Below are 23308 nucleotides of genomic sequence, written 5' to 3' on the forward strand. Positions count from 1 at the left end.
TCTCCCCCATCATTTTCCCAGGACTTCACACCCCAAGAGGTGCTTTTTGTTTTGTCCTCTCCCAGCACATCTGAGGCTGTTTTCCCTCTGCCCCCCTGCCCTCCCTTGTTTCTTGTGGCAGGGATTCAGCTGCTGTTTGCCTGCTCTTATCATCTGCAGAGCCTGCAGAGGGGTCTGGCCTGAGAGCCTTCAAGGCCCTGAAGCCCGACACCTGATCCACTGAAGGCCAAGATGCGTGGTTTCTTGGAGGACATTCATGGCTCCAAGAACAAAGTAAGTCTCACCCTTCAGCACTGGGGAGAGTACCAGCTCATCCTTGATACCATTAAGAGCCATCTTGAAAGAGGGTAAAGGGTCTGGGAGGAGGGATTCTGCAACCTAACAGTGGGCGTGTGACTTATGGGACACCCTGACAGACCTGGGGGGAGGGGTAGATGGCTTAAAGTATAAACTGTCCTTTTTTAGGAAAAATAACCCTCCCTTGACATCCATTCTACTTCTTGCAACTTAGCCCCCTCCCACCAAGTAAAAGTATTCATTCAGTAAGACAAGTTCTGATGTATTGGTTCACATTCTTTGGGGAACACGAATCAGTTTGGGGAATGGGGCTTGGCTGGGACTCCCACAGAGAAATACATCGCTATCGTAAGTGTGGCAGATAATTCATGAAGCTATGTTTTAAAGCATCCCTTATTGCTGATGCCTACTCATGGTTATTGGTGAATGGCCTTTTAGGCAGCTGCGAGTAAGCCCTGCTGAGGGCCTCAGCCTTGGAATTCCAGATGGACTGGAAATTCTCCCAGCTGGATTCACAAACGTTGTGCAAAATAATGCACACTGTAATCACAGCGGGGACATTAGTTTCAGACAGGTTCAAACAGGCCAGTAAGCATCTGAACCTCACTTTTAAGCAGTCAAAGGCACATTCCACCACCATTCTGCATCTGCTGAGTCTCTGATAGAGTTTTCCTTGCTATGGCTCATGGCTTCTGCATAGGGCTTCTTAAGGCAAGGCAGGAGAGGGTAAGCAGGGTCTCCTAATATTACAATAGGCATCTCCACATTGCCAATCTGGATTTTTCTGGTCTGGAGAAAAAGTCCTTTCCATGAACTTTCTATACAGTCAGAATATCTGCAGATGCACACACTGTGAACCCTCTCTGACCATTCCACATTGAGGTCAGTGAAATGACATTTGTGATCTACCAACACCTTCAAAACCGTGGAGAAGTACCCCTCCCTTTCAGTTTATGTACTCAGAGGCCAGGTCTTCTGGAGCTGTAATGGGGATGTGTGTGACATCTATTGCCCCACCGCAGTTAGGAAACCCCATAGCACCAAAGCCATCCACTATGGACTTTACAGCTGTGTCTACACGTGCACGCTACTTCGAAGTAGCGGCACTAACTTCGAAATAGCGCCCGTCGCGACTACACACGTCGGGCGCTATTTCGAAGTTAACTTCGATGTTAGGCGGCGAGACGTCGAAGTCGCTAACCTCATGAGGGGATCAGAATAGCGCCCTACTTCGACGTTCAATGTCGAAGTAGGGACCGTGTAGACGATCCGTGTCCCGCAACGTCGAAATTGCGGGGTCCTCCATGGCGGCCATCAGCTGGGGGGTTGAGAGATGCTCTCTCTCCAGCCCCTGCGGGGCTCTATGGTCACCGTGGGCAGCAGCCCTTAGCCCAGGGCTTCTGGCTGCTGCTGCGGCAGCTGGGGATCCATGCTGCAGGCACAGGTTCTGCAACCAGTTGTCGGCTCTGTGTATCTTGTGTTGTTTAGTGCAGCTGTGTCTGGGAGGGGCCCTTTAAGGGAGCGGCTTGCTGTTGAGTCCGCCCTCTGACTCTGTCTGCAGCTGTGCCTGGCACCCTTATTTCAATGTGTGCTACTTTGGCATGTAGATGTTCCCTCGCAGCGCCTATTTCGATGTGGTGCTGCGCAACATCGAAGTTGAACATCGACGTTGCCAGCCCTGGAGGACGTGTAGACGTTATTCATCGAAATAAGCTATTTCGATGTAGGCTTCACGTGTAGACGTAGCCTACATCTCCCAGGGTCATGGTCTTTCTGAGGAGACACCGACAGATTGCATGGGCCAACAGCATCACCATGGCCCCCACTGTAAATCTGTCTACCCCTAATTTATTAGCTACTGACCAATAACTGCTGGGTGTTGCAAACTTCCACAGAGTGATTGCTACTCACTTCTGAACCATTACAGTTGGCCTCATCCTTGTGTTATTGCGTCCCAGTGAGGGAGCCAGCACATCACAAAGTTCCATAAAATTGGACTTGCACATGTGAAAGTTCTGCACCCACTGCTCTTTGTCCCAGGACTCCAAAACGATGTGGTCCCACCAGTGTGTGCTGGTCTCAGAAGTCCAAAAACTGCTACTCCACTGTCAGCAATGCATTCAGTGCAACCAGCATTTGAGAGTTCTTGGACCGCAGTTGAAAGATTTGCTCTTCAAAACCATCATCATCACCCTCATCCTGAACCATCACCGCACTTTGTAATAGAAAGCAAAATTGTGTGACAGTCCAGGAAGTTGCTGCAACAGTGTGTGTAATGACTTGAAATATTCAGAGCTCTATGCTTGTGCTAGAACTGTGCTGGAGAAAATGCTGCACAAAATGGCGTGCTCTCCAGTTCATTTTCATGCAGTTACTTGTTGCTTTGAATGCTGTGACAGTACTTTGCATTCTGGGATTCTGACATGAAACACCCACAAGCAACCAAGGCTAAAGCACTGTGGGATAAGTACCCACAATGCACTGCTCGTGCCGTTGAACTTGGATAGAGCAATGGGGACGCAGAAACTGAACATGGAGAAATTGTGGCTTGAATTTCCAGAAGATTTGTAGATACTTAAATTCAAATTCTTAAGAATGAGGCTAAAATTCAAATTTAGTAAATGTCAAATTTATCTCATAGTGTAGATATAGCCTCTATATGGGCTCTTTTATACGAAAAAATAAGTGGGAAGTTAAACAATACATTTCACAGTTTATTTCTTGACACAGACAACTGAACTAGGCTATACATCTCTCATAGATTTGGAAGGGACCTTGAGAGCAGAGGTGGAAGGTAACTAAGTAGAAATACTTAGCTACACTAGTCAAGTATGTTTTTCCAGTATTTGTATTTTACTCAAGTAATTTTTGTATGCTTGGACTTTTACTCAAGTAGTTTTTAAAATAAACATTATAATTTTACTCCACTATCATTTTCAGAATTGCTTAGTTACTCGCTAGTTTCATCACACCACTGATGCTTGCACAAGCCAGCCTTCTGATTGGCTGAAGCACAGCCACATGCACACAGCATCCAATTATCATGCAGTGAAGATTTTATTTGAAAATCACCAATCAACAAGTACAATGGCCCTGCCAATGATGTACCTTTTAAAAGGGTTCTTCAACACCTTTTCATCCAAAACCGGTACCTACTTGAAGGCAGAGGGCCCCAAGCCGCATGGGCTGGATCCAGAGTGTGGAGGAGAAACAGCATGGCACTGCATCTTGCTGCTAGACCACCCCACCACCACCCAGCTGGGGGAATGCGCTGCTGTAAACTGCTCATGGGAGTGTTTCCCCACTGCTGCTACTGGACAGATTTTGACAGAGTACGCTCAACAGAAGTGCAGTGTAGACACTTCTGTCGACAGACGGGGCTTCTGGTTGCTGGACAGCCCTCTTTGCAGAGCTGCCATTCTGCTTTCTGGCACCAGAGGGCAGTGTAGTCTGGCAGTTCTCTGAGCTAATTGTGTGTAGATGTAATGTTTGCAGTGCTGCCATTCGGCTTCCTGTCACCAGAGGGCAGTCTAGTCTGGCAGTTCTCCGTCAATAGAGCAAGTTGTGTGTAGCAGCAATCTGTCGAAGGAGGTTCTGCCGAGATTTCTCTGTCGACAATAACTTCTGTCGACTGATGCTTCTAGTGTAGACATAGCTGTAAGGTGTCACTGAATGACTAGCATAGATGAGCAGACCCTTTAGGAATAATACATAAACTGAAAGCTGCACAAAACTAACCCAGTGCAGTATTAAGCAGTCCTCTCTGCTCTGTCTTGGCCTTGAAGTGTGTTGCACTGTGTAATCCTGGTATGCAATAAGCCTTACTAAAAAGAATTCCCATACCTAAAAATTTGTATTCATGTTCAACAGAAATACTACACAACATTATATAATGTCTAAATGACTTTAGTATTTATTTGTAGATTTTAAATTGGTGCTATTTACAATAAGCCTTGCAGTAGAGCTCACATTTAGTATTTAAGCCCTCAGAATACTCAAGGTGTAGCACTACAATATTTGTAAATTACATTTACAAGTAATAGAAAAGGAGAGCACTGTAAAATCCAGTCAAGGAATGCTCTCCTGAAAGCATTTTGCTATGTGTGCCTTGAGTGGTAAAATGATGTATTGAGGAACACAAGTAATGAAATTCCATGTCAAGTACAGTTCAGTTATTCACCATAATATTTCTAACACCGGCCCAATTCTAATTAATCGTCCCATTTGTCTTCTCTTTCATTGACATTCTCCTCTTCCTCTGGGAACGGTGACTCATTCTGACTTTTCAGATGCTTAACCACTGCAAATAAAAAGATCGTATTTAAAGTCACATGGCTTTAAATTGGACTTGTTGTTTGCTGCCACAAAGATTAAAATATAAAAGCCCAAAATACAATGGAAAGGTTTTTTAAGTGACAGCAGTAGTCTTTATTTTGATATACTTTCACTTAAGCAAGCATTACATATTACACCAACAGCTTTTCCATTCATTATTCCACTCAGGCATTCAATTAGCAACATCCTAGTCAACCAAGGTGAAAATTCCAAAGGAGCACAGATGACTGAGGGCCCTTGACCATTAGATTTTCTCTCCTATTGTGAGCTTTGAAACACATCCCATGGAAAGCAGGAACCATGCAGAAGCATGCTTCAAATCCTTGCATGCTTAGACAGATGTTCTATCTGTGTCTTAAATAGCACATTTCATCCTAAGAGTATGTCCTCACTATCCTGAAGAGCAATCTCTCAACCCTGTCTTCCTGCACAACAAAATTACATACAACTAACACAAATGTCATTTAAGGGTGTCAGAAATCTTCAAAAACCAGGCCAAAGCCCTGCCTCTAATAAAGTTAATTGGTGTGCTAATAGGATTTGTGGCCATATCTACAGTTTTTTTCCAGATAACCCAAATCATTGACCACCAGATTTAAATCAAACAGGCATATATGGGCCGCTGCCAGCATTACACCAGTTCCAAGGAAGTCCCAATTCATGCAACTACATTTGTGCATCATACAGAATCTCTTCCATCAGACAGTGCAACTGTGACAAATAAGTAATGAAAAAAAATATTTTAACAAAACAAACTGTCAGCCCTGTAGCACTTTACAGACTAAGGCTGTGGCTACACTAGCCCCCGCATTTCGAAAGGGGGAAGCTAATGAGGCATGTAGGCAGATGCTAATGAGGCGCTGCCATGAATATGCAGAGCCTCATTAGAATAATAGCAGCCTCACACATTTCAAAAGTGCCGCTTTTGAAATGCACGCGACTCTTGTAGACAGGGGCCTTTCGAAAGTTCAAACACCCTTTTTTCCCATTTGGTTTTTGGAAGAAGGGGCTTTTGAAATCTGGGGGGGGGGTCCTTTCAAAAGGCCCCTGTCTACATGAGCCACATACATTTCGAAAGCAACACTTCTGAAATGCGTGCGGCTGCCATTATGCTAATGAGGTGCTTCATATTCATGGCAGTGCCTCATTAGCATCTGCTGAAATAGCTCATTAGTATCCCCTTTTTGAAAGGTGGGGGCTAGTGTCGCCACAGACTAACAAAATAATTTATTAGGTGATGAGCTTCTGTGGGGCAGAGCCACTTCTTCAGATCTGGAGATAGAGCTGTACTGGAAATTGATCAGCAACGAAGGGTCCTGTGGCACCTTATAGACTAACAGAAAAGTTTTGAGCATGAGCTTTCGTGAGCACAGACTCACTTCTTCAGATGCTGGAAGAAGTGAGTCTGTGCTCACGAAAGCTCGTACTCAAAACTTTTCTGTTAGTCTATAAGGTGCCACAGGACCCTTCGTTGCTGTTACAGATCCAGACTTACACAGCTACCCCTCCGATACTGGAAATTGATCAGTGATTCAAAAACTTTTACATCTCAGGCACACTCTAAGACTGCAGTGTTCTCATGGCTCTCCAATATTAAAGAAATAGCATAAAATATAGCAAAAAATAACTCTTATTACTAAAATAAAGATACAAATATTACAATTTTAAGGAAAACAGGATTTGACCTCAAATTTTCAACTAGAATCTTAATGTGGAATGTGAGCTTGTTTTAATGAGCACAACATTTTAGTATTCAGTTCAATGCTGGAAAGACCTGCCTGGAGCTCATGAGCCACACCTTTTTCAGCATGAGTTCACTTTTTATAAATGAAGTTCACAAAGGCAGTGTAATACGACAGGGTTTCTGGGCACAGCTAGAGGGTACCACTGCTTAAAATCTGGGCTACTCACATCCCCAGGCTGGAATTTCCTTCTCACTAAGGTAAATCCAACCAGCCACCTCAGCACTTCTGCCAGCCCGTTGGCCAGCCAGAAGCCATACAAGCAAACCCACAGACTTACCAGCTGCTATACCAGCCTAGACCAACAATCCCCAAAATCAGGGGAGAGGCTCTTAAATCAGTTCACTAACTCCAAAAAGATTCTTCTGGGCCCCAAAGGGTCCAGCCACAGCCCCTGGTCAATATATACCTGGAACTTATGCAAATCACCATGTTCGCCAATCCTTTAAATCTAAGTATCTGAAGATTTATCAATAAAAAGAAAGAAGAGGGTTAGAGAGAAAAAATGTTAAACCAACGCTTTACATACATCAACCCTAGCTATTGATGCAGGCCAGGAGTGTTATTTGCTGATTTATAAAAGTCTCTGAAAGTCCATTTCAGGTTACATAGTTTTAGTTACTGGAAAATTGTGGATCTGGCCTGCTGGAACACGATTCGTTGGAGCAGGAGCCAGAGGCACAAAGAACAATAGCTCAGGATGGACGCTGCTAGGTCCAACTCATGGTTCTCACTTCCATTGAGGGGAAAAAGCCCTTTCTTCTTCCCATCAGGCCCTTGAGGGTCAAAGGTCACCTGACCCAGGTGGGCTGTTGTGGCAAATGACCATTGGCTGCTGGCTTTGCTAGCAAGCCCAGTCATTTACATGGCAGGTGGAAATGATGTCTGGGCATTGAATTTCAATTTCTTTGCTTAGACCAGCTCACCTGACCAGTGGTCTTCATTCCATGGACAAGTTTCAAGCATCTGGGATGTTTATTCAGCGACTGAGAATCAGTTTCCATCTTATTGTTTAGCCCAATATCCTGTCTAGAGCTCAGTTCACGCCTCCTATTGTGAATCTTAGCACTGAAACATTTTCTAATACAGCTAAATAGATAAAATCTGTAACTTTGCTTACAAACATGTACAGACACACAAATGGCACACACAGATTCAGGGCAGCATCAGCTTTCATTAGACACCTCACATGCAGCCCACCCCAGCACAACATTTGGAGCTAATAGATACACTGGGCACACAAAATGGCTTCCATGTCAAATATAAAATTCCAAGCACATGACAGGTAAGTATTTAAAAATGACAGTGGAGCAATTATTGCTCAGTTAGAAATAAAAGAATATTCATGTCTCACTTATAACCAAAATTTGTCGAATGTGAAATCATACCCGGCATCCAAATATTCTTCCTTTTGCTTCCAAGGTAGAGCAGGGCACTACTCCATTCCTGGGAATGGAGTAAGGACTTTGAAGTTGGGCTCCCTTACTTGGAAATTAACTTTGAAGTAAGGGAAAACGTGCATAGACACTCTGCTGGCTTCTGGCAAGTAGTGCCTAACTTCAAAGTTAACTTCAAAGTTAGTTTCTAGCATAGACACACCCCATGTGCTTGTTACTTCAGTTCTCCCCTCAGTTCATTAGCTCTTCATAGAACTTTGCCTCTTGAAAGCCAGCAAACTTCAGTATAAGGGAAAAGTGATTGATGATCTGTTCCCATTTCTTCACATAAAATAGAAAAAAAAGGCATGCCTGAAGCAGTCTGGAGCTGATGAAACTGACCATTTTCACCACTACATTTAGTGTGGATCTCTCTCAGCTCAGCTGGAAAGCTAGATATCACAGAATAACTTTGTAGAAGGCACTGCTGAAACATTTGTGCATACTATTATTCAATTAGTCCATGAAATTCCATTTATAATTGAGTATTCATCTGTCCTTCTGAATATTTCCTCCCCCATTTTTTCTCTGGACAGTACTTGCAGATTAAATAGTGCTTTTTCAAGCTGTCCTTCTGAGCAAGCCACACAACTGCCATTATTTGTTCATAGCGGTCAATGTCTGTAGATTCATCAATTTGCAGGAAAAATTTTCCTGCCTCTGTGATTGTCTCAGTGAATGCTGTGTCCTTCTCCTTGGGCATGTATTTTAATCATCTGCTTATTGGAAAGGCAATTCTCGCTATATAGTTTGTTGCTTCTGGAACTGTCGTAATGCCAATGATTTCTTGGCAGGCTAGCAGAATAAGAGTGTCAGCCAAAAGGGTTTTTGGCCTTATCAATCAATCTGGCTACATTGCAACTGTCCCCTTGTGCAGGAGCTGATACCTGCACCGATCGTCTCATGAGAAAACTTCGGTTTGCATTATATTCATGTAATGCTTTAACTGAAGTGCTCTGTGAAGACACATCACATCAGTTTGCATGGATCCAGACCTTCCTGTGATAATTTGATATAGCAAATAAGACTTTCAGGCGGAGGCGCAGCAATATCTCCAAACCGCATGAATCCTCATGCAAATTAGCTATCGTGATACTGTCTGTTTTGTAACTTGCTCTTCCTTCCTGCAGATAGTTACTCTGAAAATGTAGAAGATCCTCTAATGGAATATTTAATGCACCAAAAGCGACACTTAGTGGATGTGTGGCAAAACACAAAGAATTCATCAATGTAACAACAAAGACACTTAAGGTAATGCACAAAAAATTACCTAAAACACCACCAGCGACACTACTTAGCTACTTACGGCAAAGCACAAAAAAAATTGTGAATGCAGCAACAATGCCACTGGTTGGCCACTTGGGGTAATGCACTTATCAGTTCCCCAGTAGAGCAACAGTGATGCTGGGTGGACAGTTTGAGTAATGTACAAAAAGTTCCTTAGTGTAGTAAGAGTGACATTGCCTGGCCACTCGTGGTAGCACTCGAAGCCGTACACACACAAAGCTACAGTACCACCTGGTGGACATTTAGGAGTATGCACTTAGTGTTTCCCTAAAGCAGTGTTTCCCAATTTTATTTGGCCACAGAACCCTTTTAGACTCAAAAGAATTTTGTGGAACCCAAAGTGCTTTGGAGTGTAAGAACTACAGAATGATTGTCCTAACAAGTCATCTAGCCAGGGTGCTGAAGATGATACTGACAGAGAGACTAAAATCGCAGATAGAAGAACATCTAGTAGACGAGCAAGCGGGATTCAGGAAAGACAGAAGTAGTCTACAGCAAATATTGGCACTAAGATTGATAGAGGAAAAAGCTCAATGAAAGAACAAGAACTTCTACAAGTGCTTTGTCAGTTTTTAGAAGGCATGTGACAGCATAGATCAGAAAGTCACTTGAGCGGTGCAGGAGTCGAACGGAGTGGATAGCAGACTGGTACAGTTGTTGAAGGATATCAATGACAATGCAGAAGCAGCAATAAGAACATGCCTAGAGTTAGGAAGTCAGTTTAGAACAAGTAGATGTACAAGACAAAGATCCAATATTGCCGAGTATCTTCAGCACACACCTAGAAAGAGTGATGGACAAGATCGAGGAAGGGATATCTGTGCATGGGATCAGAATCAACATCTTGAGGTTTGTGGATGATATAGTTTTCATTGAAGAAGATGAAGAGAAGTTAGCAAGAACGGCGCAGGTGCTACAAGGAAGGGAAACAGTATGGACTGATTATGAGCATCGATAAAACAAGAACAAGTATATTCGAAGATAAGGAAATAGAAAGAAAGATCAGTGTAGATGAGATTGAACTAGAGCATCTAGAGAAGTTCACATATCTGGGGAGCAACATAATATATGATCTAGACTGTATGAAGGAAATAACAACAAGAATAGCAAAAGCAAGGGCAAGTTTGAATGTGATGCATAAGATCTGGAAAAGCAAAACAATTAGCTTAGGAACAAAGCTAAGCATCTCAAAAAACATGTGTATTCAGCATCAAGTTGTATGGATGTAAGAGTTGGGTGACAACAAAAGATTCGAAGAGAAGGATATTGGCATTGGAAAGGAGTTGCTATAGAAAGATCCTGAGAATAGGATGGATGCAGAAGGTCACCAACAAGGAATTATATAGGAAGATACAGGCAAGAGAACCTACTGCAGAAGAAACAAAAAAGACTAACACAGCTATCTCTCTGTCACTACTGCAGAAGGTTATACAATGGAAGTTACAGCTATTTGGTCAAAGCTGCAGAATGAATGATGAACAAAAAATCAAGACTCTGGTCTTCAGCATAGTGGACAGTTCGAACAGGAAAAACAGACCCCACAGAGAATGGGTAGATGATATAGTAGATTGGTGCAGAGCTAGTCTGAAGAAACTAAGCCGCTCTGCACTGGACAGGGAAAGATTGAAGGAAATAGTGAGGGAGGTGTCAGACACCAACGAGTGCTGAGCCCCTGGTTGTTGATGGTGATAATATGGAGTTGAAAAAGTAGACCACGGATAAGTAAGGATAATAACAAACAACTGCTAAGCAAGGTCCTGCGCTCAACATTCAGTTTAATTGCACATTTTTAAAAACAAAAATCACATTTAATTGAATGATTTAACAGAGCGAGTATGGGGATTTACTGTCCTACATAACAGGTGAACACAGAAATGACTGTGCGCAGCTCTGAGTAGTGACCTTGTCATCCCCACTCTCTCTGGCTAATCTGACATTACAAACGGACACTTACCATGGTAAACACAAATGGACATTGTTTTAAATAACATTTATCAATGTTTAAATATGGATTATTATTTTTAAAATCATAACATGTTTTTGCAATGGCATGTTCCTGTGGAACCCTTATTTTCATTTCGCGGTTCCCCAGAACACCATGTAGGAAACCCTGCCCTCAAGAATCAACAGCAACGCTGCAGACCTCTCAGAGTAAGGAACAAAAAATTCCTAATGCTGTAAAAGCGACACCGCGTGGCCACCTGGGGTAATGCACTCGCTCACGAGTTCTCTCATGAGCAACAGTGCCCCTCAGTGGACACTCAGGGTTATGCACTTAGCATTTCCCTAAGGTTACCTCTACGCTGCTTGTCTAGCTTGAAATTATTTATGCCATTTGTGCAGTGCAAATTGTGTAAACTATTTTGAGTTATGCTATTTCAAACAGTGCCATTTAAATGGTACCAAAGTTCGAAATAAGTGCCCATTCTGAGGTTTCCGCTATGCCTTTCATGACGAGGGGTAGCAGAACCGGAATACCACATTCAAAACAGTCACTCTATTTTGAGCATGGAGAAAAGCCACAATATATCTCGAAAAAGCAACTGCAGTCTAAAATCATAGAATCCTAGGACTGGAAGGGACCTCAGGAGGTCATTGAGTCCAGCCCCCTGCATGAGGCAGGATCAACCCTGACTAAATCATCCCAGCCAGGACGTTATGAAGCTGAGACTTAAAAGACTCTAGGGATGGAGATTACACCACCTCTCTAGGCAAGGCATTCCAGTGCTTCACCATGCTCCTGGTGAAATAGTTTTTCTCAATATCCAAGCTAGATCTCCCCCACTGTAATTTGAGACCATTGCTCCTTGTTCTCCCATCTGTCACTACTGAGAACAGCCTCGCTCCATCCTCTTTAGAGCGCCCTCCCTCCCCCGCCAGGAAGTTGGACTGCTATCAAATCATCTCTCACTCTTCTCCCGATCTCTGTGAGTTTTCAGCTATAATGGCTAAAGGCTCTGCAATGACATTTGTCAATTCCCTCAGTACCCTTGGACGCATTAAATCTGGACCCATGGATCTGTGTATGTCTAGCTTTTCTAAATAATCCTTAACCTCTTCTTCCATGCTGTGGGCTGCCCACCATCTCCTTCCTGTATTGCATTGCCTGGTGCTGTAGTGTGGGAGCGAACCTTGTCTGTGAAGACAGAGGCAAAAAACAAAAACACAAAAAAAAACCACTAAGTACTTCAGCTTTTACCCATATCATCTGTCACCTGGTTACCTTCCTCCTCTAGTGACTGCCCCACACCCTCTCTGATCACCCTTTTATTCTTAACATGCCTAAAGAAACCCTTCTTGTTGCCCTTCACATTCCTTGGTAGCTGCAGTTCCAATTGTATTTTGGCTTGCCTGATTACTCCCCTGCAGTCTCCAGCAATAGATTTATACTCCTCCTTAGTCAGCCATCCAAGATTCTTATACACATCCTTTTTGAGCTTAAGCTTGCCCAGGATTTCCCTGGTAAGCCAAGCTGCTTGCCTACCATATTTGCTTTTCTTACAGCGCAGTGGGATGGCTTCTTCCTTCAATAAGTCTTCTGTAAAATACTGCCAGTTCTCCTGAACTCCTTTTCTCTTCATGTTAGCTTCGTATCGGGAATGTCTACACGTGAACGCTACATCGAAATAGACTATTTCAATGAATAACGTCTACACGTCCTCCAGGGCTGGCAACGTCGACGTTCAACATCGACGTTGCGCAGCACCACATCGAAATAGGCGCTGCGAGGGAATGTCTACACGCCACAGTAGCACACATCGAAATAAGGGTGCCAGGCACAGCTGCACACAGGGTCACAGGGCGGACTCAACAGCAAGCCGCTCCCTTAAAGGGCCCCTCCCAGAAACAGTTGCACTAAACAACACAAGATACACAGAGCCGGAGAGAGAGCGTCTCTCAACCCCTCAGCTGATGGCCGCCATGGAGGACCCCGCAATTTCGATGTTGCAGGACGCACAACGACTACACGGTCCCTACTTCGACGTTGAACACCGAAGTAGGGCGCTATTCCTATCCCCTCATGGGGTTAGCGGCTTCGACATCTCGCCGCCTAACGTCGAAGTTAACTTCGAAATAGCGCCCGACGCGTGTAGCCATGACGGGCGCTATTTCGAAGTTAGTGCCGCTACTTCGAAGTAGCGTGCACGTGTAGACACGGCTTTAATCTGTTAGTTTGCAGGGTTCCCTGTGTCCAGCTCCTGGGCAAAGATAGGTAGGACTAGTGTCAGGATCTGAATCAAGAGGTTAAAGTCAACAGCTGACCTGCATGTCAAGTAGGAGTCAAAGCCAGGAATCAGGCTGAAGGTCAGTAGCAGGTATCTTGATACATCTGTGTTGGGACATTGGGGGTCCACTGAGAGGTAGCATCGCACTCAGAGTGTCTGAATTAATATCCAAAACAGGGCAGTCATGAAAGCTCAGTAGGAATCCACATTGCTGCCTGACCACTTCCTGTCACATCCCATTGACATACGTAGGATCAAGGAGCCAACCAGAGATCTTTAAGGCAGAACTCTTGAAGTGACACATGCAACCTCAGAGGATTTTGGCTCACGGAGAGCAGACAAGTTACAGCTACTGCTGAGAGGCAATGTGGAGATTCTGTTTGCTAGGTATCCATATAGGCCCAACATCCTTACAAGAGACACATGATAAGAACCCATCTTCTGTGAATGTGTGGGGGAGCTGCTACTATTACATAACTGTCTGGGTTTGCCGGCAGAAAACAGCGGTCGTCCTCCATTTTGAAAGGCAGAATTCTAGACTGCAGTAGTCAGAGCAGACTATAATAGTGGTTGTGATGTCTCCAGCTGTTTGAAAATGTTTAATTATAAATAATTTACAAGGGCTTAGATCACTCATTTTGATAAAGCAGTTGCTGTTTTTAGAAGTCAAATCACAAATTGGTAAGTAGTTTTTTCTTTATCAGCAGTACTATGGGTCTGCAGACCCAGTTAAACGTTCCCTGCACAATCCTATTGTCTTCAGATGAGTGCCCCTGTTCCAACCCCCCTCCAGGTATGGATGCCCCCATCCCCTGTCCCATCCCCCCATATAAACATGTTAAAACTTGCACCTTGTAAATAGTTCACATTAAGCACCGTTGTTTTGCACACGTTTTTCATGTTTCAATAGTAAAGGCTTTATTTTTTACCACCCCCATGTCCATTGTCCATTGGGAGGGTTCAGGGAGAAATGAGTGGGTGAAGACTGGGGTTGTGGTGCAGACGGGGTAGAGCTGCAGACCTGAGGTCCATGCCGTGGTGCCCTGGGGAAGGTCATTGTGGGCCACAGGAGAAGCTCTCCATCAGAGTTTCCTGGATCTGCACCCCAATCATGTGAGCCTGGCAGATGGTAGCTGCACCCAGCTGTTCGTAGTCTTGTCCAGCATCAACCCTCCAACCCCAGAAGAAAGGCCTTCTCCCTCCTCTCCACAAGGTTGTGAAGGGCAGAACAAGCAGCCATGAGGTGGGGGACATTGTGCTCCCTCCCCCATGTCCAGCTGGGTCAGGAGGCATTGAAAATGTGACTTGAGGCACCCAAAGGCACACTCCACCCGGTTCTGTGCCCAGTTGAGACAGGTGTTGACGAGGCCATGGGTTGGGTCCAGGTGCCTCATGAGCCAGGGCAGGAGGGAGCAGGCTGCGTCCTCCTCCATGAACAATGAAATGTCCATGTCCCTGGTAGCTAACTCTGGGTGGGAGAAATAGGTGCCCGCCTTCATCCTCTGGAACAGGCAGGAGTTGTGGGACACCTTTGCATCATGTGCCCAGTCCAATCACCCAACATAAACATCCAGAAACCATCCTCAATGGTCCACCAGGGTCTGCAGGACAATGAAGTAGTAGCCCTTGAGGTTAATGAACCTGACCACACTGTAGTCTGGGGCACGGATGGGCATATGGGTCCTGTCAGTTGTTCCAAAGCAGTGGGGAAGCCCAGGTCTGTGAGGCAAACAACCCTCCAAAGAAAGAGTATGTAGATGGCCGTCACTACCTGCAAGGAGGGGAGACCAAACACACAAGACTGAGAGACTCCCCGGGCCCAGGGGGTCTCCAACCCCTCCCATCCCATCCCCTGAGCTCTCTGGGTGCCATCCCTCAGTAGCCAACCGCACAGCAGTGGGTCTGTGTGAGGGTGGCTCATCATAGTCCTCCAGGGATGGGGCTTTCTCCCTCCCCAATCCCCCTCACACCCTTCTCCCTAAGGGTCCCCTTGGGCGGGGTCCCCCTTCTCCCTCCCCCCTCTCCCTGTACACGGTCTGCAGCCTGAGAGTGCCTTACCTGCATGAGGACTGCCCTAATAGTGGGTTTCCCCATGCTGAACTGGTCGCCCATCGAGCAGTAGCTGTCCAGGGTGCTGAGGTTCCAGAAGGTGATGGCAACCCGCTTCTCTGGGGGCTTGTGTACCTCCAGACCCACCTGGATGAGAGCAGGTGGAGCACTTGGAGACTGGGGTCCTGCTCCTCGGGCCTGGTGTCACGCTCATCTCCCCAGAGGTGATGGAGGATGGCCGTCAGCAGCACGAGCAGCATGGAGTGGGTCCAGGACAAGCCTAGGGCCTGTTCTTGGCCACATGGCTGACTGGAAAGATGGAACTCTTTCTCAGCAGCTTTGCTGCTCCTCAAGGGCTCTCAAATGGGCTTGCCATCCATGCGATCTTGTCTTCTGCAGTTCTGGGGCCTGTCCTGTCAAGAAAGCAGCTGGGGAGTCTGGCTGCTCTCTGTCGACAGAGTGGACCAACAGAGCAGTTCACTTTTGTGTGTGGTGCAATCTGTCAGCGGAAGTTTTGCTGGAAGATCTCTTTCAACAGTAACTTCTGTCGACAGATTGCTCTACTGTAGACACAGCCTTAAGAGTTTTGATGGTATGGACATTTTTCCAAGGAATGCTTGCCATTTTGTTGAGTCAGCATTTTCACCAGTTCTACGTCTTTCTACCGTTCTGACCTCAATTTAACTCAGAATCACTTTGCAATAAGATAAAAAGTGTACTAAGAATAAAATTAATAGAAAAGGGGTAGCCATGTTAGTCTGTATCTGCAAAAACAAAGAGAAGTCCTGTGGCATCTGTTAGTCTATAAAGTACCACAGGACTTCTCATTGTTTTAATAAAATTAATGCATGTTTCAATCAAATGAAGATACATTAAACAAAAACATGCTGGGTTGATGCTGTTATTTTAATCTCAGTGGTTTCACTTACTTGAAACAGACATCCAAGTAATTTTTTTCTTATAATGTAACACTTTACCATTGAACCATCAGAAAACACCATAGCTACCAAGTGTTTTAACTGTGCTGGATACAACCAGGTCCCATTCTGCCGTACAGATTGAGCAGGCAAGTTGCCAAGGGCAGCAATATCTTTAATGACTCATTATATTATGGGTGACTGAATGTTGGAGGACATATATTTTCCATTTCACCTAAGGTAGAAAAATACCCTACAGCTTGTGCTCAGCAGCACTAAGAATAACTAGAATGTAAAAGTGGAAGCACATTATTTGGCACTTACATTAATAGCCATTACCTGAAAGAAACCCCAGCGGATTATGCTGATTTTTTTCAGGTGAAAACAAATAGTAACCCGTGAGAGCAAATATCAGGTTACTGGCTTTCTCTGCACAGCACAGAGACAAAAATTCAGTACAAGGGCAAACACAGACAGACTTTTTAGGCCCTGAGCGCATGGATATGAGAACTTTGCTATTTGCAGTTGGGTTTGAACTTTGTTATTCTTAGCAAGCTTCTACTGATTTTAATAATGAATATTCTAATGGACTGTAGTAGGAAAAATAGAAATAGCTGTTAAGCTAGATGAGGTAATTTTGAGACATGACAAAGTAGTTCTATAGTCTTTAAAAATCACACCTTTCTTCTGTTATAGCCCTTCTTTTCTATATTTAAAATTCCTGCTATAATTCCTTTACAAATTGAATTTAGTCATTTGTTAGAAATAATAATAAACTCTATGTGGGAGCCACAAGGGAGAGCTCTGGTGCACAAAACATTTTGGGTAACTTCAACACATTCCATGTGTAAAACTCAGCTTTTGATATTGATACCAATAACCACAGCCCTTTCTCTTCCCACAGGATGGAATCTAGCTAATTTCAGAGGCGGTGGCAGAGAACTCCCAACAGCTAACACCCTCTGAGAACTAAGAGACGGTAATGGTAGGGGTGCTCACCTGCAATCTAGGAAAATGTGATTCAAGCTACACTACAGACTTCCTCTGTGAACTTGAACAAGTCATATAGGGCAGGCCTACACAACCACATAAACTGATCTAACTTATATTACTCATGGGTGTGAAAAGGCACCTCCTTCTGAATTACACAAGTTATAGCAACCTGCGTGTTGTCAACACTATATTCTCCCCACTTGGATAGCTGCCATTGCTTGTGGAGGTGGAGTAATTATGCTTACAGGAGAGCACTCTCCTGTCAGCAGAGCATCTATCCCAGTGTAATTTCTAGTGTACACCTGCCCAGATTTTCTCAGTGAATCAGTTTCTCATCTGTAAAAGTTCCTCTTTCACAAATGTACTGTGATGATAAATACTAGGTATGACTGGAAAACAGCAATCCCATTTTACAAAAAATGTACAAGTTTCAAAATTTGGTTTCATTGCAGTGCAGAAGGAAACCAAGGTGTTTCAAAAAAGTTCCAATACAGAGACACCCTCCTCATATAAGCATGAAGGTGTGAGCAAGGATCTAGGAAACTCAGGCTCAACTTCCTGGTCTGTCTGGTTCAGAGCAGGCACTTAAATCTAGTTCTCCCCCAGCCCTGATGAGTGTCATGGTCACAAAGCTATTAGCTATCTGAGAGGTCTGGACAGTTGAAACCAGTACATTTCCACAGAGCATTTGGGTTTTCACTAAACCACATCCTTCTGCTGAAAGAAGTTTTAATGGAAAGTTTTCAACCAGCTCTAATACATATATTACAATCATTATGAGGTGCTCAGATCCAATCACCTTATACAGGTGTCTTATGTCATCAAGATGTTGCTATTCCTGTCACTTGGAATAGCCCTGGTGAAACCTTCTCATATTTATTGTGCAAAGTCCTGTATTCAAGCCCTGAGCTAGATTTCATCTCAGCCACTCAGAACTTTGCTTGCACAGACTTCTTCCTGTGCCCACAGGACTTAGTAAATGTGGCTGTTAGAGGTGACTGAAGCATTCACAACAAACAATCTAGCCTCTTTTTCTGCTCTTGGGCAGCCATGACCTCCCAACTTCCTTGAAATTAGCCATTACCCAATTTTCAGAAAAAATATTCACTTTGCAGATTAAGCACGTGTTGTATAAAGCCTCTGCTCAGTCCCGTACAATGCTTACAAAGTAAGTCCTGTAATTTCCATCCTGGGATGGCTCTGGGGGAGTGCACCGTAGTGTTGCTAGAAAATGTTCCGCTCTCACATCATCCAAACTAATGGTTTGTGACCTTACTTAAAAACGGAACAAAGACACAGTTGGTTAATGAAGAACATCCTTCCCACAAAGAGTACAATGCATGTGGTCCACTAGGAGCTAGTTCAGAAAGAGCTTTTCCCCTAGTTTTGTATTTCTATGGCCTAAGAAATGAGGATGATGGGTACATCTACCGTGCACATTTCCTTCAGAGGCATGTTGAGTACGTACCTGCGTAGCCACTAGTATAAATAGCAGGGTCGCCAGAGAGGTGTAGCTAAGGCAAGTGACACAGCTGAACTGAACGGATGGTATGTGAGTCTTTACTGTACCTGCACTCTCCTGTGCCTCTCCACCCACACTGCAGCTTTTAGCAGCGTAGCGTCATGCCATCTCCCATAGAGTGGAAAGTCTCTGTCAGAGGGCAGACTTGGGTACATCCCAGCTGCAGAGCCTTTCCCCACCAGAGGTGGGTGGTTCTGGTAATTTTCACCTGCTGTTGACTCTGAGGTAAGAGAGGCTCTGTGAGCTCCACGCTGCTGGAGTATTTCTCCTCTATAGGGAAAGGCTCTGGCAGGGAAGAGGCAGCAGGGGAGGAGGGGGGAAGACTTTCAAAAGCCCCTAAAGGACTAGGCGTGCAGCTCCACAGTCTCTATGGAAACACGCTTTTGAATACAAATATTCCTACATTGAATGGGTTTATGCAAAATAGCGCATGTAACATATCATTTTAAAAGTTATAACCTACTGAATGTGTATATTCCCTTTGCGTGCAGGTACCATTTCTGTACTTGAACTTAGAAATATGAAGCATAAATGTGTCTACTGATCTAAAACAGCTAAATGAGAGCCATTAGTGGTACTTAAGGAACTTACTGGCCTGGTATGTTGGACAACAAGCTGTGAATAGTCTTGCTTCTCCTGTGAGCCTGGAATACAGTTGGGTCTACGAAGACATATATCAGATCAGACAACCTGATGCTGGAAACCATTTTGGACACTGTACTTTTTCACTCAAGGGCTACATCTACACGTGAAGCCTACATCGAAGTAGCTTATTTCGATGAATAACGTCTACACGTCCTCCAGGGCTGGCAACGTCGATGTTCAGCTTCGACGTTGCGCAGCACCACATCGAAATAGGCGCTGCGAGGGAATGTCTACACGCCACAGTAGCACACATTGAAATAAGGGTGCCAGGCACAGCTGCAGACAGGATCACACGGCGGACTCAACAGCCAGCCGCTCCCTTAAAGGGCCCCTCCCAGACACAGTTGCACTAAACAACACAAGATCCACAGAGCGGACAACTGGTTGCAGACCCTGTGCCTGCAGCATGGATCCCCAGCTGCAGCAGCAGCAGCCAGAAGCCCTGGGCTAAGGGCTGCTGCCCACGGTGACCATAGAGCCCCGCAGGGGCTGGAGAGAGAGCGTCTCTCAACCCCTCAGCTGATGGCCGCCATGGCGGACCCCGTTATTTCGAAGTTGTGGGACGCGCAATGACTACACGGTCCCTACTTCGACGTTGAACGTCGAAGTAGGGCGCTATCCCCATCTCCTGATGAGGATAGCGACTTCGACGTCTCGCCGCCTAACGTCGAAGTTAACTTCGAAATAGCGCCCGACGCGTGTAGCCATGACGGGCGCTATTTCGAATTTAGTGCCGCTACTTTGAAGTAGCGTGCACGTGTAGACACGGCTAAGGTGATAAAAATTTGAACAGAACACAAAGGATTCCTACCTTTGGCAAAATATGTATAAAGGCATTAAACCAAACAGTGGGGTGGCTGCCAGATGCCAGAAGGCCCCTATTTTACCTACAATGGCTTCTGGAAACATCTAAGACTGAACAGGGGGAAACAAGGCCATCCCTAAGGAGTGCAGGGCTTGGAACAACCCCCTTCTCCAGTGCCACAGACCTGGGCAACTCCCCTGTTACAAGGCCAGCCACAGTCCCACCTCTACTCCACCCCATCCCACCTTTCTCCCAATCTCTGCTCCTGCTCCACCCATGCTCTCCACCCCCCACCAACCCCCATTGCACCTCTTCAACCAAACTTTCTCCCCTCGAAACATGAGCTGGGGAATTAACATGTGCCTAGGCACAGGGTGGCAGCAGAGCTGGGCCCCCTCACAGTCATCATGGTGGCAGAAGCCAGAGCTGCCAGGTAACTTGCTCCCAAGACCCATCACCAAGCTCAGGGGAGTGGTCTGGGGTTGAGGCTGGGACCAGGGCTAGGGCCAGGGCACTTTGTTGCCTGCCACTGTGGTGAAGTGGAATGCAGTAGGCTCGGGGAAGGTAGTGAAGTGGAGCAAGCTGCTGGGTAGCTCCAGATCCCCCCGCCATGGTGAGTGCAATGGGGCCTGACATCTGCTGCCATTCTGCGCCAGCGCTCTCAACAGGTGATCCCTCAGGTTGCCATGGGCCGATGGCTAACAGGGGGACTGTCCAGTCCAGAGGACGGTTGAGGCAGCCACCACAGGGCCCTCCAAATCATGGGGCCCTTGTGTGGCCACCCCAAACATTCTGGGGGAAAAGATCAGTCCCAAGACAGAAGGCTGCCTAGCTTATGAGAAAAGGTGGTTACAACTCCCATTAGGGAAGAAAGGACATGTACAAGTTTCTTAGAATATGAAGTGTAGCTAGCATATTTTGTTTTAGTTTGCTGAATGATTTACTTTGATCTGTCTGCTGTTACTTGTAGTCACTTAACTCCTACTTTTTATACCTAATAAAATCATATGTGTTTATTGATAAACCTAATGTAAATATTTATTATGGGGAGGGTGAGTGGACAACAGCTGGACATATTTCTTTTTCATTGATAAAAATGGTGAACAACTTATGAGGTCATTCTGTATAAACTTTATGTGTAGTGAAACAGATTTATATGGGATTTTGGTCCCATTGGGTCTGTGTACCGGGTAATGTATCAGGTCACTTTGACTGAGCCTTCCCATTGCCGAATGGATCTAAGGATCTGTCTCTCTTACTTGTGGGCTTTGACTCCCAACTCTGTGCCTTTGCTTAGCAAGACCAGAGGTTTTGGCTCAGCAAGACAGGGTGGTGGGGTGCCCCAGAAGGTAGGTACATAGGCACATCAGGGCAATCTCTGTGACTGATACTCCAAGACTAGGAGTTATTTACAATAAGATGAGCTCCTAAATCACTGAAAATCTAACCCACAGATTACGTATAATGCTTATAAAGCAAGTTATCATTGGAGTCGGGGTTACTGGCCTCTGTCATGTAATACAGATACTAACATTTGAACTTTGTCAGATGATTGATGAGAGTAAATAAAGATTAATAATCTTGCCAAATGGGTGACTTCAGTAGATTTTGTTACATTTTCTTATAAAGATCATCTTCTGTTCAAGAGCTGTTCTAATTCAGAGCCTAGCACTGCAAAAGTTCTTAGTCTTTCTCTGTAAATACATTTCATGATCAAGTAACTAGAACAACACAGACAATTCTTCCTGAACTTTATATATTAAATAAAACAGAGTCTCCCATATTTGAATTCTTAAGCAATTATCTCAAAACATTATTTTTGACATTACCGTTTGCTGCTTATAACCAAATAAGGTCACTCTGCTATTTACATTCTTTCTCCATGGCTCAGATAATGGAACACTCAACAACGTTAATTATTCACAAGTTGTAAATGCTGATGTGTAGACAGTTTTAAAAACGTATCCTTCTTTTAGCAAAAAAGTAAAGTTACAGAATAGAAAATACGCCGTACTGATCGTTATCATCTGTGAAGGTACCAGCCTTGTGGATTTAAGGCTGAGTTGAAGATTCCCATACATTACAGTATGCATTGTACTAGGCCAAGGATGGCCAGCCTTTGTTTCCATCACGTGGAGCCTTTTTATCTGGCCCATGGAACCAGCAGCAGTCCCAGTTTGATAGCTGGCTGTGGGTCACGGGGTTGTCAACCTGCGGCTCCAGAGCAGCATGTGACTCTTTAAGGGGGCAGCAGTGGCAGCACATGGAGCTCGTGTCTCAGGTAGGTTAACCCTGGGTTTGGAGCTGAGAGGGGTTAAGTCTGGGGATGGGGGGTTGGGGAGGTGAGTTTGGGAATATTTTGTGTTTGGCCCCGGAACACATAAAAAGAGCCATGTGGCCTCCAATCAAATAAGGATGGCCACTCCTGTATTAGGCTCTTAAACTACCTATGGAAGTAGTTTTTATCCCCTCATGCCAGGTAATCCAGGCAGATATCAAGCTAACACAAACACCTCTGTCACAGACATTAAGCTTAATCTCAACCAAACACCTCTTTCTAACAGTAACTTGGTGCTTATTGCAGCCAAAGTGGGAGTCATTAGAAGCAGGAGATTCCAGCTGCGTGAAATAAAGAGTGCTCAAAGCTGCCAATGGTTGGGATTTAAATACAGGCTCCAGCAATGGCTGCCAGTTTTGTGGAAGGAAGCAGACTGGTGTCTGCCAACTGAACATGAGGTGGCGCTGTAGTAATGTAGCTTGTTCACTAATTCAGTGACTTGCTAATTTAAACTCAAATTATTTTTAATTATATCTCTGAGTCATTCTCCTGTATGTTGCAGCAGGGGGACGGGGAGAATGAGGACATCAGAGATGTAGCATCTTTACATAGAATACACCAGAACATCTTGTCACTTGCTATAATAGTATTAGCGGAAGCTCTGTTGCTTTTTCCAGTACATCAGATGGGCTTTCTCAGGAAAGCATGGACAAAGCCATTGGGCCATGAGAAATGTGCAGCACGAGCTTTGTACAGTCTGAGTGAAATATGGATGA

General features: G+C 44.8%; 1 protein-coding gene across 2 annotated transcripts in view; it reads right to left on the bottom strand.

Annotated features, from left to right (window-relative positions):
* Window positions 1-4204: 4204 nt before the first annotated feature.
* The window catches only part of PPP1R1C (protein phosphatase 1 regulatory inhibitor subunit 1C), a 74180-nt gene continuing 55076 nt past the window's right edge, over window positions 4205-23308 (bottom strand). For both annotated transcript variants that reach the window (XM_075001386.1, XM_075001387.1), the window contains exon 5: window positions 4205-4597. In XM_075001386.1, the coding sequence (XP_074857487.1) occupies window positions 4509-4597 (89 nt within the window). In that variant the 3' untranslated portion in view covers window positions 4205-4508. The remainder of the gene's footprint in view (window positions 4598-23308) is intronic.

The sequence above is a fragment of the Carettochelys insculpta genome, chromosome 8 (assembly GCF_033958435.1).
Source record: "Carettochelys insculpta isolate YL-2023 chromosome 8, ASM3395843v1, whole genome shotgun sequence".
Taxonomy (NCBI): Eukaryota; Metazoa; Chordata; order Testudines; family Carettochelyidae; genus Carettochelys; species Carettochelys insculpta.